The 18,560-nt window shown below is 41.4% G+C and overlaps 2 protein-coding genes across 5 annotated transcripts in view; one reads left to right on the top strand and one right to left on the bottom strand.

Moving 5' to 3' along the window:
- Nucleotides 1-1,047: 1,047 nt before the first annotated feature.
- Nucleotides 1,048-12,624, bottom strand: Rme-8 (receptor mediated endocytosis 8). 3 transcript variants are annotated; one of them, XM_076809760.1, is made up of 19 exons: nt 12,263-12,624; nt 9,993-10,260; nt 8,905-9,750; nt 8,062-8,505; nt 7,429-7,839; nt 6,779-7,344; nt 5,758-6,673; nt 5,316-5,672; nt 5,036-5,227; nt 4,442-4,954; nt 3,776-4,354; nt 3,258-3,687; nt 2,899-3,181; nt 2,607-2,820; nt 2,335-2,520; nt 2,116-2,256; nt 1,757-1,997; nt 1,559-1,679; nt 1,048-1,267 (listed from the first exon to the last, which is right to left on the bottom strand). In XM_076809760.1, the coding sequence occupies exons 1-18, from the start codon at nt 12,328-12,330 to the stop codon at nt 1,564-1,566; spliced, it is 6,771 nt and encodes a 2,256-aa protein (XP_076665875.1). In that variant the 5' UTR covers nt 12,331-12,624; the 3' UTR covers nt 1,048-1,267; nt 1,559-1,563. The 3 variants fall into 3 exon arrangements, with proteins under 3 accessions (XP_076665875.1, XP_076665874.1, XP_076665876.1); XM_076809759.1 differs by having other exon boundaries at nt 1,048-1,679; XM_076809761.1 differs by having other exon boundaries at nt 1,048-1,679; nt 8,062-8,430; nt 12,263-12,623.
- A 61-nt stretch (nt 12,625-12,685) lies between these two features.
- LOC143367695 (angiogenic factor with G patch and FHA domains 1) overlaps nt 12,686-18,560 on the top strand; it is a 42,075-nt gene continuing 36,200 nt past the window's right edge. Inside the window, exons 1-8 of one of the 2 annotated variants that reach the window (XM_076809775.1) lie at nt 12,686-12,843; nt 13,475-13,670; nt 13,742-13,984; nt 14,062-14,217; nt 14,759-14,912; nt 15,098-15,258; nt 15,335-15,777; nt 15,872-15,971. In XM_076809775.1, the coding sequence (XP_076665890.1) occupies nt 13,491-13,670; nt 13,742-13,984; nt 14,062-14,217; nt 14,759-14,912; nt 15,098-15,258; nt 15,335-15,777; nt 15,872-15,971 (1,437 nt within the window). In that variant the 5' untranslated portion in view covers nt 12,686-12,843; nt 13,475-13,490. The remainder of the gene's footprint in view (nt 12,844-13,474; nt 13,671-13,741; nt 13,985-14,061; nt 14,218-14,758; nt 14,913-15,097; nt 15,259-15,334; nt 15,778-15,871; nt 15,972-18,560) is intronic. The other variant, XM_076809774.1, reaches the window with a different exon arrangement.

Below are 18,560 nucleotides of genomic sequence, written 5' to 3'. Positions count from 1 at the left end.
AGTTTGTTACCGAGAAGTTTTAGCGCTTTTATCGGTCTCGAGCGTACAAAAACATCGAAGTTTAACAAAACACAGGGTCCTAATACGCAGCATCTCAACAAAGAGACACAGAAAGAAAAAAAGAGCATGCGTCGCATGAAAACAACACGTAAACCCATGTTAAAAAGTGTACACACGATGCTTCCGCAATTAAAATTCCTTTCGCCTCTCGTTCTTTAAAACTCTACTTCGATACGTAAGCAGGCATCCGATGACACACTCGTACTTTTACTAGCGTCTTCGTAGAAAACTGTTTGATAACACAGGCGATGAGCATGGAAATTGATAGCAGGAGAAATTAACAGCAAACCGTTCTTTTTTTTTGTACTATATGAAATTTCGTATCCCCTAACGTATGAATGGAAAGAGTGCGTTTTATCGTATTTGTATTAGAAAGTAAGCTGTTTGGCAACGGAACGCGAATGTGTTTGAAAGTGGTCAAAGCGCATTTTGCTATATCGAGAAATGCGATCAGTCCACGAAAAGTATATTATCGAGATGGCGTTTACGTACGTTTTTTTTTTTTTATATAATGGTGATGGAAAGTAGCACGAATAAAACGTGAATGTTACATGGTACTGTTGAGTTTTTCAAATTTCGCACCGGGTAAGTGTCGCGTTCGTTCATAGATATTTAAAATGCGCATGATACATTGTTCAAGAATCTTCCAAACAGCACTAATGACACTTGGATACAGCAAACATGCTAAATATTGCATATACACCACCGCCCTGTTCGCCAGGAACGTGAAACGCACGTTTCTTTCGGAATCAGAGTAATTTATGCGCGCACATCTCCCCAGCAGATTCTCCTCTGCAGTTAATACTCTATCGCGGAGGGAATTGTCGAACGTGTGACAAGCACGCTTCCTTCCATTCGCTCTTAATTTTCATTCAACAGATTGGAAAGCGATCGTTCGGGGTGTTTCAAGGGGCACACGTTTCTTTCCCCGCGTTATTGCTCCGACAGAATGATAGAGTTTTAATCTCTTGTACGGTCTAAGCGAAATTAGAAACGATAACGTAAATTTATTCGTAATAAAACATGAAAAATCTTGTCGGATGATTCGCTAAGTACAAAATAAAATATTCCTTTAGAAAAGACTTTTAGAATCGACGAGGGATACTTTTCTTTCTTTTTGTTCTTAAGGGGGATCTTCTATCTAGAAAAGTTCGTTTAGTAATAGACTTTCATTGAATACTATCTTTTGCCACATACGCTGACGCCGCTGTAAATAATGACATTACTTACGTAATTATATAATCTGCTTATACAGCATAATAAAGAGTATCGTTATATATATATATATATCGTTATGTATATATGTATATATATACATGTGTATATATATATAATAATCTTAATATAAATGTAAATTCAACAAAAACATTCGATTGATAATCCTTATTTTAAGGAGCCGAAAATCACAGACAATGTAGTCTTTATATCGGTACGGTTTACCGATAGGAATTTCAGGACCGGCATTCTTAGTGCCCCTTGTTCTTAATTGCAATGCTACCTGTATCAGATACTGTCATTCCTGTTAATTAGACTATCTTCTTTGTCGACTGGCGGTGGGCCGGTGGTTAAAGTGGTACTCGGGCCAGCCGTTAAATAACCAGCAGACACCGGCGTTCCAGCTGCACAGTAGAATACGAGCGTAAAATATTGCGGGTAACGTATGTATCTCGCATAGAATATTGCACGAATACCTTACCAGTAAGGTAGCCAGCGTTATTGGTGTTAGAAATAAACAGATCATGCCGCTGATCCTTGTATTCTGCCCAGACGCTCGATTTCTCCAATATAGCGTTCACTTTCTCGCCTAACAACAAGCTTCTGGTCATAGCTTTCAGGGCTTTAACTATTTGAGCTTTGGTTGTCGCAGGGTTTTCGATAGCGTCTAATCGCCCCTCTAGTATATTCAACAGATAAGGTACCATTTCAGCGTCCAGTGCCTAAGCAATGAGACGAACAATGTAGTTTCTTTCTTTCGTAATTGTAAAATATAAAAATCCTGGTAGCGGTGGAAGGGGAGGCATTCCACGATTACAGGAGAAGAAAATGTCTATTCACCTGTTTTATGAGTCTATCCTCGTTAGTTGAAAATAGCCTGTTTAACGTCTCGCACGCTATCGCTATCATATCGCGCCTAGACTGCATCGCATGCTTTAATGGGCTTATACATTCCGTTTGACAAATGAATGATATACAAATCTGAAAGACGCGAGCAAGGTGGTTAGCATAGATATTAGTTATTATTTACTTTAGCGCAAAGAAAGTTGACACACTTACTTCGCTCGTTGCTAACTGATGAAGTATTAATATTGCAGTTTTATACACGGATGGTTGATTATTTTGCAGCGCCATTTGCCGACAGAGTCGGGGTATGTGGCCTAATGACGGAACTTGATCTGATAAAGTCGGTTGTGCTTGGAGAAGACATACTAGTGCTTGCGTCGTTAACTCCAACATATCCGGCTGTTTAGAATGGTATTAACAAGATCAATTATCTACGACTATAAAATCCACGTATGCGGCAAAGTAAAGATCGATTTTTGACTTACATCGGTTTTATCCTTGGACATAAGTGTCAACGTGGTATCCATAAGTTCACTTAAAAAGTCTTTAGGCTTTCTAAGAGCCCATGCAGGGCTACCTATAAATAATCTAAGATACACGCCTCCCACTACAGGCTCGTTTGTTGCGATATCAATATTGCTCTGAGTATCTGGTAACTTTAATACTGCATTAGGGTTTCTCCTCTGCAGCGCGTAGTACCTAGAAAAAGTTGCGCTCCGCTGTGAAATCGGCAAAGCTTTCAGAAATCGATAAGTCTTCGAAATAACGTTCACTTACTCGTCCTTCAATTCGGTGACAATCCTTGAAACTCTAGCTTTAGCAATGTCATCCCAAATTAGCTCGGGATTCTCGTGTTTCGTTTCGAACATATGCACACACTGTTTAGGAGCATCTCGAATCGCCTCGCTGAATAATCTAGGCAGAAATTTCGACAAGTCCAGCTTGACTTTGGGCCCAGCCAACTTATCTGACGACATCTTGCCTAGCAGTTCCGCAGCTGCTTCGCGCGTTTGAGTATTACTCGAATTGCAGAACAGATCAAGAACGTATATAACAGCTCCTAAAAATTCACGCGAAGTTCATTTCAAGCGGGTAATACAAAGCGAACGTTTAACGGAAAACTCGCGTTCACTCACCTTTGGACAGTGCATCTTTAACGATTTTTGTGGAGCTCATTAGAGCATATAATGTTTCCAATATGAGAAGCTGGCTCTCCTTTAAAGTATTTATAGCTAATAACAAATGTACTATAACTTCGTTCGCCGCGATATCATCCACGCATTCCTGATTCTTTGTAACGTTACTAATTACATCGAGGGCGTTCTTTTGAATCAATTTGAAGTTATTACAGCTTAAAAGGCCGAATAATAATTTGAAGTGCCCTATGCATTGCAATTCTATCCCCGGATTATTTTTAATCACATTACGCAAAGCTTCCAGAGACATAACAACGTGCTCCAGCTTCTCTTGGTCTTTCTTCACCACTGTCACGTTCCCCAGCGACGCCAAGTATTCCCACGATGCGGATAGAAAGTCGAGCAAATTGATCGTGAAGCTTTTAGGGTTCTGCAAAACATGTAACTTCATCAGCACACTTTTCGCCTTCCGTCATTAACAAGGTATTTATTCACATGGCGGGAAGAAAATACATTACCTCTATCTGAAATACGGGTTGCTCATTGTATACTTTTACAAATATCTCTCCAATAATAAGTTCATTGGCGTGGACGCTGTACTTAAAGTCGCTAAAATCGTGTTCGAAGCTGTCGGTGCCATTTAATCTCTCTTGCCGCTTGGCTTCCAAATATTCATTCAATTCCGCTCTAGTTCCATTATCCCAAATCAAATATGGGTTCGAGCAATTTGAGTTTAGGATCTTCAATATTTCCTCCGGCTTATTCTTCGAGAGCTGACGCGCCAGATAAGGCGTTAATAAACTTTCCAGCGCAGCAACCGTTACGGGATTTACAGGCGTCTCGTTCTCCCCTGTCATGTAACCGCCTAATCTGGCACAAGCTCGGACTGCTAATTTGGCCAAATTATTCGCCACCTCTTGACGATTTTCGTCTTGATTTCTTTCAACGCCACCTTCTTCCAGCGTATAATCATAATTAAACATGAACAGTAACAAATGCCACAGAGCACCAGATTGTAGCAATTGCATCTGCAGTGCGCTGTCCGTAGCAAGAGAAGAAATACACTCTGTGGCCACCGAACATAATTTCGTTAAATGCTGTAAAGAGAAAAGGACGTAAATTGCTATGATTTTCAGGTGACTTCGACGGTTGTTATATAACGTTATAAATCAGCGAGCGCGAACCTTGAAGTGTAATATTCTACAGAGATCCTTAACTAGTTGTGGTAGTTCGATAATTTTGTCTTTGCAGCCTCTAAACGAGCCGGCGACCGAGAAACATCTGGTGATATGCATGCAGACCTGCACCGCGATGTCAGTGGGCTTGCTCGATTTGTTCAGGACAGAAACGCATCGCGTATATGCCTCTAACAAAACGTCTAATCCTCCTTCTCTGCGAAGTTCCTCCGCGTTCAAAGCAGAGCAGTGTACTGTATGATATGCAAGCTCGCTAGCGGCAGCTAGCAGTGGCGCAGATTTAGAGAACAATTGCTCGTCGTCGGTTTCTAGTTTGATAGTTTTGATTAATTGCGGATAGCCGGCGTACTTATAAGGTCTAAGCTCGGTGGAATATCTGTGGAAAAGAATGCTCTGCGTCTTTAAGATAAGCACTATGTTGTCGGGATTTGGGCCATCGGTAGACCAACAACTTCGACTGCACAAGAACTCGTATGCTTGATTAACAGCCTCAAATTTATCCTGCGAGCAAAAGAGGATTTCTGTAACACACGAACTTTAGTAGCTTCCGTTCGTATTAACGAAAACTTGGCGTCTACTTACTCTGCCTTGGGGATTCTTATCGGGATGATACATTTGTGCAAGTTTGTAGTACGATTTTCTAACTTCAGCTTCATTGTGCTGCTTCCCACTAACTAGCTGAAGAACTTTATAGGCCTCGTCCACCGTCATCAATGGTGGCTTCTTCTCTACTTCCTTTTTCCATGTGTCCAGTACATCTTTCAATAAACGTACCTAAATATTAAATGTCGTTACATCCGATGTGTTTTCTAGAATTTTCTAGCTACCGTGTCCTAAATAAATCTGCCTCCCATTCACTTACTGGTTCGGGGATAGGCCACTGCGGGAATTTTACGGTATCGCAGAGATGTCTTAGATAGAATATTTGACAGAACAATTCCTTTTCTAATTGCGGATATCTTATCGCGGGAATGGCGATATACTGATACCTCGCCATGGAATGGCTTCTCAATTTCGGAGAGAAGTCCGCGATGTGTGTCGCTATTTTTTCAATAAGCATTCTCCTCATCTCTGCATTCCAGATAGCCTCCGGCGTATCGAAATCTCCGAGGAATATTTGCGCGAATTTTTCTGCGCCGTGATTCTCTAAATAACTAACCATCGCGTCGGGTAAAAGTTGGCCAAGAATACTTCGCTGCATAATGTCGGACGATACATTCTATAAAGATATGGAAAAGCGATGCGTGACGCGATTGCTTTATGCCGTTAATGATAGAAACGAATGGTTTATAGTGCACACTTACATCGTCGCTTCTGAAAGCTTGCTTGGTATGTGTTAATTGTAAAAACCTTGCCACTGGTAAAACGTTAGAACCAGTATACATCAGTATGAAGTAGAAGACCCCGGTAAGATAAATTTTAGAGATGTCTGCGTTATCCCGCATTATTTCGCACAGCAACGTGGCTACTTTCTCAACTAAAACCGGGTCGAAAGTTAATAACAGCTGAACAATATGAGGTAGGCACTGAAGATCGGATAATAATCGTTTTATGCGGGGCAGCGGTCTGATCACCGCGTCGTCGACGTCCCTGCTTGGGAAATACTCGCATATCGTGATTAGAATATTTAGAATCAACGTTGCCAATTCACTTTCGTTTATTACTGCCGTCCCTTTCGCCACTAACGTCCATTTTAATTGCGGGACTTGCGAGATCATTCGCCATCCGTCTAATCCCTGTGCCCAAACTTTCGTCTTGTATGTAATCTGGCTCGAGGCATATAACTCCTTCAAAACTTTCAAGCTTATGGGTCCTTTTCGTTGATCCCCGTCATTGTAGTACCATTCTTTCTCCATCGCTTGCTGCTGCTGTGGCCCTGCTTCTATTACATTCGTTTGCGTTGGAACAACTGCTCGAGACGTGTGCAAATGAGCCAGCGTCAAGAGATCCACTAATGTGCGTACTCCATTTTGATCCATTAAGTCCTTTACGTTCCTTCTGTGCAATATCAGTTTATTTATGAACATGACTAGCCTGTCACGCTCCATTCTATCCGTACAACGTTCCAGCATTCCTACAATATATTTTGTATCCGAAAATGGACCAATATCTTCATAATATCGCTCATATACTATAGTCATTGCTTGCAAGCAAAGGCACTTCATTTCAACTTTTGTGGTTAATATGAATCTATGGTACAAGTCGTTAAAAAATTCATACCTATGATAGAAAATAATAATTTATTACTTAACATGCACAAAACAATATTACGAATGAATTCAGGAAGCGAGAATGTATACTTATTGTACTTGAAAACACACGTACGATTTTCTTATTGGGCTGTCCGGGCTGTCTTTCTCCAACAGAAGCCTCAAGTAATAATCGCCAATTTTCACTTCGTCCGACAGGCACTGATACTGTACTTCGAATTCCCTATGGTTCCAGGCAATCAGAGTCCCACCCGCCAAATCTTTGTCCGAACTGAACGCGCGAATCTCGTTCTCAAGCGCTGTCCTCAATTCCTCCCGCGTTTTGTGGTTCCAAATTAAGTTCGGCAACGAATGATCCTGATTGAATTTATAGTAAAACAGATTCCAGTTTGCATCCGATTTGATTCTCTCCCTGCGCTTTCTTAATACTATTGGACGCTCTTTGATTTTCTCTTTGCGCTCTATGCCAATTCTGGCCCCCCAATGCTGAAGCGCATGCTCGACATGCTTTTCAACCACCCGCATCTGGCGCTCAACCGCGATCCATTGCGGACTTTTCTTATTTCTCGATGCGTGATCAATCGCTATCTTTAAATTGTCACGGTTGTTTAATCTCTCCTTCTCGAGAAATGAGTCGGGAACTTTTTCTTCAGAGTCTAAGTAATTTAATAAACCAACAGGCTGTACAAACGCACAATTAATACAAACTTAGACATTTTCGTTTTTGTAGCTAAATAAAAATAGTAAGTTCACTCAATAATTTACCATAATCCTTTTCAGTAGGCCCATAGCTGTAGGATGTCCCGTAACCCAAAGTCCTACGAGATGCCTACACAACTGTCTATGCGTTAACAGTCTACCGTCGGTGCCGACAGTAAAAAGGCTATTTAATAGATGCCTTGGTAATGCTCCCTCGGCAAGTGCGAGCTCTTGCATTTTCGCTGCAACTTCTAGTGCGCCCTCCTCGATAATTGCTCTCATTATCAATCCAGCACCTTTGACAATAGCTAGCGACGGATGTTGGAATAACTTAAATAGTGATCTGCCTCTTGCCGCAACCATTTCTAGAAGGTTGTCGAAATGCTTGCCATCAGTTGTCTCGCTATATGGTACACATAGAGCAAAAGTCAAAAGATCAAGCATGGCAGAGACTACAAGAGCACCTGTACCATGATTCTGAAATATTTAAAGACAGTGGTATCATTCTGCGCATAAGAAACCAGTTATTAAATGTTATTGCAAGTATAATAACAGCAATTAATGTATATTGTACGAGAAACTATTATTTATAGGGTGAATTGTATCTCTGAAAAATTTCGCTCACTACAATACATTAATTTATGTAACGCAAATTGCTCGTTAAAAGGGAAACGAAAACGCAAAGATTTTAACACTTACAATATGATTAATCCACATATCAAGTAAACTTTCCAAGAATTTGTTACTACTGAGAAGACTACTTTTATTTAACTGTTCTTGCCTTAAATCACAGTCATCATGCATTGGTTGCATAAGAGCACAAATGCAATCTATAGCAGCTTGTGTTACACCACAATCTTGTATTTTTAAAGCTTTTACAACTTTGTGCCCGATAGCTTCTCTAAACCCAGGAAGTGTCGTGAACGCAGTGAAACCGATTTTACTAGCAACCAATCTCCTTAAAGCATGGAATTGTGCTTCTATTTCACTGTTCGTTTCTAAATCTTTATTGACCAATGCGTTCAAAGCTCCGAGGATAATTTTATCCTTATTCTCAGTGAAAAGACCCTGTAAGTAGTTATTCACCATGTGATATATTTGAAGTTGTGATGTTGTTACAGTCCATTCAAGCGGTACAACACCCTGGACAAAAAGAGAAAATATATATTCAGTTCGGCATACAATCTATTTACCCATACAAATAACTTTAACTGCATTTTAAGCTTCATAATAATTATGAGATAACTAGTACGACAGCAGTTATTGAGAATAACCATTAGTCATTTAATGCAAGCTTCAGCTGTGTTGTATAATATCTTTATTCAATCTAGTTTAGCTAGATACAGACACTTGTAATTTACTTTACTGTATTTCAAATCTATTTTTGTGGAACATCACCGCTTCAATGTACTGTGCGAATATGTGTCTCCAATTAATAACAGGTACGACAACTTAACATTAAACTTGATTCACACACGCACGCTCGCACACGCACGCGCCTCATTCACTTACATGTATAATGTTAAATATATTTAGTCTTACATCTTGGGTCACAGAATAGTTAAGCCCACTGTAGGGAACGTTCGCATTAAATCTTTCCAGAATTTCAGCGAAAGTGCGACCAGCGGGTGGTTGCTGAAGAAACTTAACATGAGATGTTTCGACTTCTTCGTCAACAGGTAAGTCGAGAGGTCCGAGCCTCTTTCCTCTGGCTACTGGATACATTCTGACATGGACATCCCTGTTTCCGGATGCTCTGACACCGTCCAATAAGGATGCTAATAAGGAATCTCTATCGGTTGCAGTATAACTGCGTGTTTGACCATTCAGATATTGTACAGTAAATAGTTGGGGGTTCTCGTTATCACGGATCAAAGCAAAAATATCCGACAAGGGTCTAAGAGTACAAACATTATACGTCTGAGGATCTCTCTCCAATAAACAAGTGTCCGAAAGGCAAAGAGTCCTTCTCTGAAGATCTATGTGCCTAGGCGAACATTTGTGAACAGTGAATTCCGATACACTGGTTATGTGTTCATCGCCGCTGAATTTGCCCAGTCTCTGAGCAACGCAGTCGTCTAGTTTGATTGGTTCTTTCAATACTTTTATGCTGATACCTAGATTGTTCATAGCTGATTCCAACAGCTTTTTCTTAATCTCTTCCATGTGCTGGGAAGCAAAAAGGTGCAAACGCCCAAATCCGCCGCACACGATTACAAATCCATTAGGATAATCTTTCATCGTCGCGACCCCTTCGAAATCTTTATAACAGTAACTGGCTAGTACCATGTTAGTTGCTGGATCTAATTGGTCAAGACTATACGGCGTCACTTCTAATACAACGGGTAGTCTCGTATCGGACCAATGATGCTTGTAAGCTTGGTACCTCTATAAAGTGAAAAAATATTACAATTGAAATAAACGATACTGAATTACTTTATAAAATCAGAATTAATATATCGGATTTATTAATTTATTTCCAACGACCTATTCAAACTTTATTCAGTCGACATAGAAAGCTTTAATCATATCATTACTGACCATATGGCTAGGTTGATAACAAGTCGGATTAAATTTCAATTCTCAGCGTTTCATTACAACCATTCTACGAAGCATAGTATATAACTTACCAACGTTTCTTTAGGTTTCTCGACAAATTGATTCCTATACTTAAGAGCTTCGGTTAATAAATAAGCTCTGTATTCGGAACTGAATTTCATATTGTCGACCTTACGTTCTTTGCGCATTGTTATAGTAAATTCGTGAGAACCTAATTGATTTCTGTTCGTTGGTTGCACACTTATAAAATCAGAATATTCCCATTTGTTTGTGACTTCTAACGTAGTGGGATTATATGTCGTTATACCCATAGATCCGATCGAGAAAATGCGTTTATACCTACATCATAAGAAATAAATGTTACTTTTCTCTGAGATTCTGTAAAGTATCTGATACATAGACTGGAGAATAAAGCCGGAAATCCACCGGGAAGCTAAGCTATGCTACGCGATGCTACGTTTTAACGTAGCTTTTGGTGGAAACGGTTCCATAAGAATCTATTGAAGCTAATTTTTTTTAAAACGTAGCATAGCATAGCATAGCATAGCATTGCATAGCATAGCTTAGATTCCAGGTGGATTCCCGGCTTAATTCATGGTAGAGCCGAGAAGGGACTAATCCTTTGTATACAGTACAGCGTCACTTATCCGAACCCCGATTAACCGAACCACTGCTGCAGCATCGCTATTCCCACCACTTCTCCGAACCAGTGTAGCGGTACCTATTGATTGATTGACTTTTGCGTAATATAAAGTAACGCAGTAGTACTCTTGTATTTAATAAGTAATTATGGATGTAATTCTCTTAGCTATAAACTGCGTAAAGTACATGCATGCTTCGTTCTCCGAACTGTTCGATTATCCGAACAATTCGAATTTCCGAACCGCCTCGGTGCCAAGCAGTTCGGATAATTGACGCTCTACTGTAAAAATAAAGCAAAAATGTGGGACAACATTCTTTTGTAATAACATAAACATCACGCTCTTGTATTTGGTAATCGAAGCTATACAATAAAATGAGGCATTCACGCGTGATGAATTGCAATTTGTTAACATAAAAATTATTGAAAACATTGCTTATCTACTAATATACATGAGAATCATGTTTACATCTTCTTTAAATCGTTATACCAAGTCGTATCGATGCTGACAATGCTGACGTAAAAGGAGGATGTCGTTGATAATGTTTATGAAAACAACCATGAACAGAGGTGATCTATAACAGGCCTGCCCTTTAAGTACAAATACCACCTCAAGTTCTGGGACCCAGGCAACAGCCGAACATGGAACTGTTACCTTGTTAACCATTGCGTGGGTTTTGGGATAATTGCAAGAGTATGTGCGCATCGAAACGTGTGAGGCCCAGCTATATAGACTCGTGGTACAAGCCGGTATGGACGCGCGCACAGTCTTGTAGTTCTCCCGCAGCCCGTGCTGTGGTTAGCAACGTAAAGGGCACGCCTGATGTATAAGATCCATTAGTTTCCAAACATTTGAAGCTGTTTACCTAAAAAGAACAAGCTTTATTCTACAGTTTCAACTTATTCTTTCACACAGAATTATCAACTTCCTGGTTGAGCTACCAGTTATGGAACATCCCATACTAACAACGCAGTCATATTGGCGGACATTTGTCGCATTGATATTACGATCCTACTGCCACAACGTATAAGCATATATCTAAGTGGCAATTAATTCCCTCTATATTCTAAAACGATAAATTATAATTGACAGTAGGGTAAACCAACCAGTGAATGACCGAATTGTTGAATCTATGGAACTTTGAGATTAACATTTGAATATATTTATGCATAACAACAAAACAACTGTTGAAATTGCATTTAAATTTGTTTTCCTTGAAATTTTTATAAAAATAATTACTTATCCTTATCGTAATTTAAAAAAAAAAGTTATAAAATGCAAAACGTGTAGAAGCCCAGTAAATGACCGCATGCTTTTAATAAGAATTGTAATGTTTGCTTAATACGCGTAACTAAAAATATAGGATATTAAAAGTGCAACTACACTCCGTTTATAAACATATAATAATGTTTATATTTATAATTGACATTTCTTTGCCTGATGGTCATTCACTGGTATGCGGTCAATTACTGGTTGGTTTACCCTACTACTTTATTGTTCCATCCGACCCTGCTACAAACGGCAAAACATAAATGATATAACGATTCTTTTGATTTCGCGAGTATCTTAGTAAATGCTCCACGCCATATGTAATTAATCCTTTCATTTATTATAATGGTAATTAAAAACTGGATGGAACTGCCGAAATAAACGACACTTCGAATGACTCATAAAGGACCCCAAGAGGAACGCGCACTTACTTCCCCTTCCACGAGTGTTTGGTGACCAGAAAGCACGCCACATCCTGGTTGTCCTTTATCGGCATCATTGTAACATGTCCTGACAATGCAACACGCGTATTATTCCGAATAATGCCTGAACAAAACACTGGTTACTGTCTGTGAAATACAAGCGGTATAGGAGGGACATTCGCGTACGAATTCGGATCGCAGTCACACGACAGCCATTTCCGAAACGGTGGACGCGACTTATTGCGAGACACGCAGGCACCCGCGCGCACAACGTATTTACGCCGGCAGAAATAAGCGGTACTTAGGCACTCTTTGATCGCGTCTCATCCGACAAATGTCATTTTCAATGGCTCCGTCGGACTGGGAGCGGCCATGATGCTCGGGGGTGTTAACGAACAGCTGTTTCCAGATGGCAGAAGTGATCAGAGGAAAAGAGCAACTTCGCTCATATTCAAATACGCGCTGCTGTACGCGCTTCAGTTTTTCTCGTTCGCGTTAATCAGCTCTCGGAGCTTTCCAGGCGACAGTTTCCCGTGCACAGGCATCTGCCGCGAAAGAGGGACCGCGTATTTTCCGGGGCAACGCGAGAGGTAACGTATCGCGGTGTGCTGTATATAGAAAAATATAAGTAAGAATATCGGCCCACGTTCGTGGGCGATCAACGCATCGCTGCAAATCGAAAGCTTCGCGAGGATGTTTACTCGTCTGACAATTATGCATGGACCAATGGACCTTAACGAATGAAAGTACTTGCGACGGACGCTGCGATTTAGGCGCGAGTTCAAAGGGATCGTGGTCGAGTTAATACCGCATCGCTTCAAATCTAAATATCGTACATTGGAAACACGCATCAGCTTTATTTGTATTCTGTTTATAAAAGTACAGCTCAGCACTTTTTCGTTTCAGTTGAACGGCTTAATTAAACATTGCCTTTAGTGTATTTATATGAAAAGTATACGAAGGTTTCTTGTTATCAGCTTGACTGAAGGTTATATAAGATAGGATTCCGATGTTTTTGTTTATGAACTGACAGAAAAATGCGTAAAAATTTGTAAACATTGTTGAGTCATATGTTTTTGCCACCGCAAGGAAACTTAAGTCGATGGTTTGATAGACTGTAGCTAGTGGAGATTTCGAACTTAATGGAGCCTTGAAATCTGAATAATTGATAAAGTATACGTACATGAGCTACGGAACTGTCAAGCGTCGCACTATTTTCAGCGTAATAGAGTGAAAAATGATAGAAAGTGTGCCCAGCGAAAGCGACGAGGGAGAAATAAAGTCAGATTTGGAAGAAGACTTTCAAGAAGAGCTGCAGGATTATCCTCATGTATTGAGGTTCATTCAAAGAATGCGCGACCTTATCAAAAAGCAGAACAAAAAGATTGTCAAGTTGCGGCATAAACTTAACGAACATGTAAGGATCCCGTCGTGTCATACTCTTTGCGTCATACCTCGTGTGCTGATATATAAATGCATTTATTACAGAGAAATCAGAGACTGCTACAAAGTAAAAGCTTGATCGATTACGGGACCCAAACGAACCCTTTGGAATACGAGAAAGATCCCAGTCGCCCCCAAAATTGGAATATCAGTACCGACAGAACTTCAGCCAGTATCATAGATCAAGTTAAGGAAGCAGCGGAGTCAGCTTTGCTGCAAACTGGTTTTGTTTACGAGGAAACATCAGGCCTATATTACGATTACAACAGTGGATATTACTATGACGCGGTAAGTATCGTAGTATACGTTTCCTTAATGTTATTATGTTAGTAGCGCTTAGATGTGGCATAATAATTGTGTTCCAGAAACAAGGTTTATACTACGACGGCAATACGGGTGCATATTACTATTACGACGAAGCTAGCAAGTCATATCAGTTCCATAGCCAAGCACAAGTAACTGCAAACGAAGCAGCCACACATCAAAGCAAGAAGGAGCAGAAGATTAGAAAGGCAAATAAGGTTGAGATTCAGATTATTTGTTTTTTGAAGGTGGGCTCTCACTACGCCTCGCCTCGTCCGGGCTCGTTTTATTCTTCCTATGCTTTTCTTATGTATTTTGACAATTTGACTCACACTGCGCCTCGCCTCGCCCCGCCTCGGCGCGACTCCGAGCCGCGGATTCCTCCTCGAGATTATTTAGAGGAAGAGAGGCGAGGCGTAGTGTGAGTGGTTGCATTGCCACCGCACAGGAAGAGGTTCTCTGAGCAACTGACCAAACACACCGATGCAAGCTCAGATAACTTCAGCTACGGAAAAATCGAGGCGACGCGAGCCTAGTTGTGAGTGCGAAAAGGTGTTGCGCCGACGCGAGACATAATGAGAGCCTACCTTAAAGCAGTTAAAATATATTGATAGCAGATGGGAAATTTTTGGTTTCAGGTTCAAGATGACATAAATGAGTTAATAAATGGCCTTTCAAGCATATCAATTGAAAAATACAGGCGTCAAGCTCTAGGTAATTACCTTATGCTTTTAATATGGACACATGTCTCTCTTGTAGGACGAGCGGAAAAAACGTAAACTTGCGCAAAGAGAGGAACAGGAAGATATTGAGCTTGAAGAGGGTGAATGTTCGGGCAACGATAATGACAGCAATTCTGACAGTACTCCAGAATTATGTACTAGTAGTGACAGTGACCACGACGAAGACCAAGGTTTATTTTTTATTTCTTTTTAAAAAATTAGTCGCTAAAAATGTGAAAGTTTTATATTACTGATCTATTTGCTGCGCAAAAGTTACACGCGAACGGATAATTCGTTTCCAAATGACATTCGATGCATGCTTTGAACTCGGTTATGTTAGTTAATTTGTAATCTTAAGAATACACTTTCTATTCAGATTTGGCAAAGATATATCCGCCGTGCATGAGAATCATAGTTAGGGAGACTAACTTGCCGAAGTTAAAAGTTGGCAGTCTTTTCCTCGTTGCATATACGGGTGGTTCGATTGGTCGAGAGGGCGATCATTCAGTCGTTGTGCCAGATATAAATATCAGCAAAGTAAGTGGCCGCGAATTTAAATAATTTGTTAAACCACCTTCGAAGTAACTAATGATTTTTCTTGTTTACGTTTCAGCATCATGCCCGCGTTGGGTACAACGAAGACACTAAAGTGTACCAGATCATAGATTTGGGATCGAGGAACGGTACATTTCTGAATGGGAAACGATTGTCCGCGGCTAAACAGGAGTCGGACTATCACGAGGTCTCGCACGGTTCGATCATTCAAGTCGGAAATACGAAGCTGCTGTGCCATATTCACAATGGGAACGAAACCTGCGGCCACTGTGAGCCAGGACTCGTCCAACAAAACAGTAGCGCGGAAGAGAATAAAGCTTCCAAGAAAGACCTTCACAAACTGGAGTTGCGACGCTTGAAGCACAAGTTTGGCGTAGAAAAGGATAACGTGGCGACTGCGAGCCAAGTAGCATCAGGATACCAAGACAGAGCGCACAGTAGAAGACAGTGCATCGGCTCTTCGAATCACCATGCCAAGACGCAGCAAAGTTCGATGGACGTGTAAGTGATTAATTTGCAAATCTTTTATTCCTCTATTTACAAATATTTAGCTCATCGCGTTTTTCAATTCCCTATCATCGTGTTTCGCAAACAGGTCAATAGCGAAGGACAACAGGGGATTCAAGCTGCTATCGAAGATGGGCTGGTCCGAGGGTCAGTCATTGGGAAAGGAAGGGGACGGTCGGATCGAACCGGTGAGTTTCGGACACTGTTTATTCCTGGCTTTGCACACGATTGCTTGAAATTCTATTTCCAATTATATTTATCTACTACAGTCTGTGGCACAGTTAAACTCAGAAAGAAGTTAAGTTCGCAGCTTTATCCGTTCAGAGTTTCGCGTCTGTGCACCTTGCAATAAGTGAAAAAAAAAATAAAAATGGCCATCTCGTATCTCCGCCGCCTCGGCACAGCGGTTGACTAGCGCTGAGGTAATAGGTTCGTGGTACTAAAGCCCAGGGGATGCGCTACGAACTGGTCTATCTGAAATCTAAGGGATGTCATCCTTCCGTAAAAATTGGGATGACGTTGATCCTCGGACGCCTAGTTGGAAGCGCAGGGTCGACGAGACTCGAGCTCGCGCCCATGTTGACGTCAGCCAGCAATTGCGTGCCCAGGGTCTGCGGGTGCAGCACGTGTCGCCGAATGCAGAAGGTGCATCGTGAAACGCGGTGACGCGCGGTCACTCATTAGCCGGGCGATGTCGCGCCGCCTGCAATTCGCCGTCCAGACTCGTTCGCCTTTCTCGCGCCGGTGCTAAAAAACACTGCTCTCCCCCGTGACGTTTCCTCTCTGCTCCTCGCGCCACCCTCTCCGACTGACCCGTCTGACACAACACGCGCACACCGGCTACGAGCCCGTGCACACACAGCCATCGCCACGCGCGCACAGCCGGGGCGGAAAAGCCAGACGGCGCGGGCTGATCCTGGCTGCTGTTGCTGCTTGCTCGTCCGGCCGCGTCGCATTTCGACGGCGACGAAACGAGCGCCGACGGCACGAGCAGAGCATTCGTATGATAACGAGCGTAACTCTGCGAGACATGAAACGGAATAGTAGAGGGGATCATCCCGGCGGAGAGACGAAAACGGGAGCGGGGCAGGAGCGGCGCGGGCGGCGAGGGAGAAGAGGGGGCGGAGGAGGACAGGAGAGGTGCCCTGGGGGTAATGAATGCAAATGTATTGAAATCCAAATCATTATTTTGTCTAGACGCATCGTATGCTCTATTGCACGCTCGCCGAGCTTAAGGTTGGGGTGGGCGGGGAGGCACCGTGAGTCTCGCGGGGGTGGATTAAGGGACCCGGGGAAAGGGGACCGTTGTTTTCTCTCGTCTCTGTGTACCTTGAAGCGTGACTGCTAATTCGCTTGTACCCTTATCCCGGCGCTATGTCCGACGTTCTATTTTTCCCTCCTCTCTGCTTTTTATTCCCATTTTTACGTCGAATTTGTCTGACGCCCGCCGCGTTGCAGCCCTCGGCCTCTCCGCAGACGCGGCTCACTGCTGCCTCGGTGCTTTTTGCTCGTAAAGCACCGTTGTCGTTGATGTTTCCCTGATCGGCGTTGCAGCGTAGGTTCCCGCTCACGAATGTCTAATACTGCTCCCATTGGAAATGTGTCCGCGTCAACGGGTAATTGATCCTCGTGGGTGGGAGGGTTTTGTTTTTGGTAGCTTTTATAGGTACGAAAGCATATAAAGCAGAAAGTTTATATTATGTCTGCGTGTTTGTCGCCCAAAAACTTTCGAGCGGTAAACTCTTGCATCACGAAATGTGCTTCAGCTCATTATACCTGGCTAATCCAGATGAATGTGACTACTTATTTTCACTAAAACATTAACAAAAAATTGTTTTTTTTTTATAAAATCAGAATCTAAATTTCGGGCGGAGCCGAGTAGTAAAGTTAGTTTATTATAAGTGAGCGCTGAGGATGTCTTAAGCCTTTGTTCTGAATACTGTTGTGGCACTTGGTATTGGGGGTGGTTTTTCTTTTATATCACCTCTTCAAAACGACTGTTACAACCCCTGGCAATAAGTTTGGAAGCAAACGCAAAGATACGAAATTATATTTCTGTACTTTCTATATTTTTTATTGCACACTAAACGAAATTCTTAATTATTTTTGGTGTGTTTTCTTTAAAATAGACCAATTTAACGTTACCACGCGTGTCATATTTGTACCATTGCCTTTACTGTATAAAAAATATTGGTATTTCGCGTTAGTTTCGAATCTTTGCGCTTGCTTCCAAAATTATTGCCAGGGGTTGTATATTAGGGTGGCCCTTATTTATACGTGTCGAATTTTTTTTTGTACTTTGCCCTCACCCCCTAGAACGGTGCCATTTGATAAAGAAACATTCCCTGAAAAAGTTTATTGCAATCGGACAACAGGAAAGGGTGCCGACTAGGCGTTAAAGTTTAGAATTCATCAGTGGTTTCAATTTGTGAGAATTTCACAAAAATGGTAAGCCCTATCGAAATTTTGTTCAAATAATATTAAAAGAGCATTCGATTTTCTACAATTACTGTGTATATAATTTTCTCGTGCTTCCAACCATTTTTTAGATAATAGCGTTTGAATATAGAGAGATCCGCGCGTATAGACAATACGTCACGCCGTACCTCTCTATATTCAAACGCTACTATCTAAAAACTGGTTGGAAGCACAGAAAAATTATATAAACAGTAATTGTAGAAAATTAAATGCTCTCTTAATATTGTTTGAACAAAATTTCGATGGGGCTTATCGTTTTTTGTGAAATTCTTCAAATTCAAACCTTTGATGAATTCTAA

The sequence above is a fragment of the Andrena cerasifolii genome, chromosome 4 (genome assembly GCF_050908995.1).
Source record: "Andrena cerasifolii isolate SP2316 chromosome 4, iyAndCera1_principal, whole genome shotgun sequence".
Lineage (NCBI taxonomy): Eukaryota > Metazoa > Arthropoda > Insecta > Hymenoptera > Andrenidae > Andrena > Andrena cerasifolii.
The sequence above is the reverse complement of the archived record's forward strand: the minus strand, read 5'-3'. Positions and strand labels throughout refer to the sequence as shown.

What these genes read in the sequence shown, in the direction of transcription:
- Rme-8 (XM_076809759.1), bottom strand. Translation starts at nt 12,330, where the DNA reads ATGATGCCGATAAAGGACAACCAGGATGTGGCGTGCTTTCTGGTCACC. An exon ending in GTAGAATATTACACTTCAAG is followed by an intron (nt 4,355 to 4,441) that starts GTTCGCGCTCGC and finishes TTCTCTTTACAG; the next exon opens with CATTTAACGAAATTATGTTC. An exon ending in AACCCGTATTTCAGATAGAG is followed by an intron (nt 3,688 to 3,775) that starts GTAATGTATTTT and finishes CATGTTTTGCAG; the next exon opens with AACCCTAAAAGCTTCACGAT.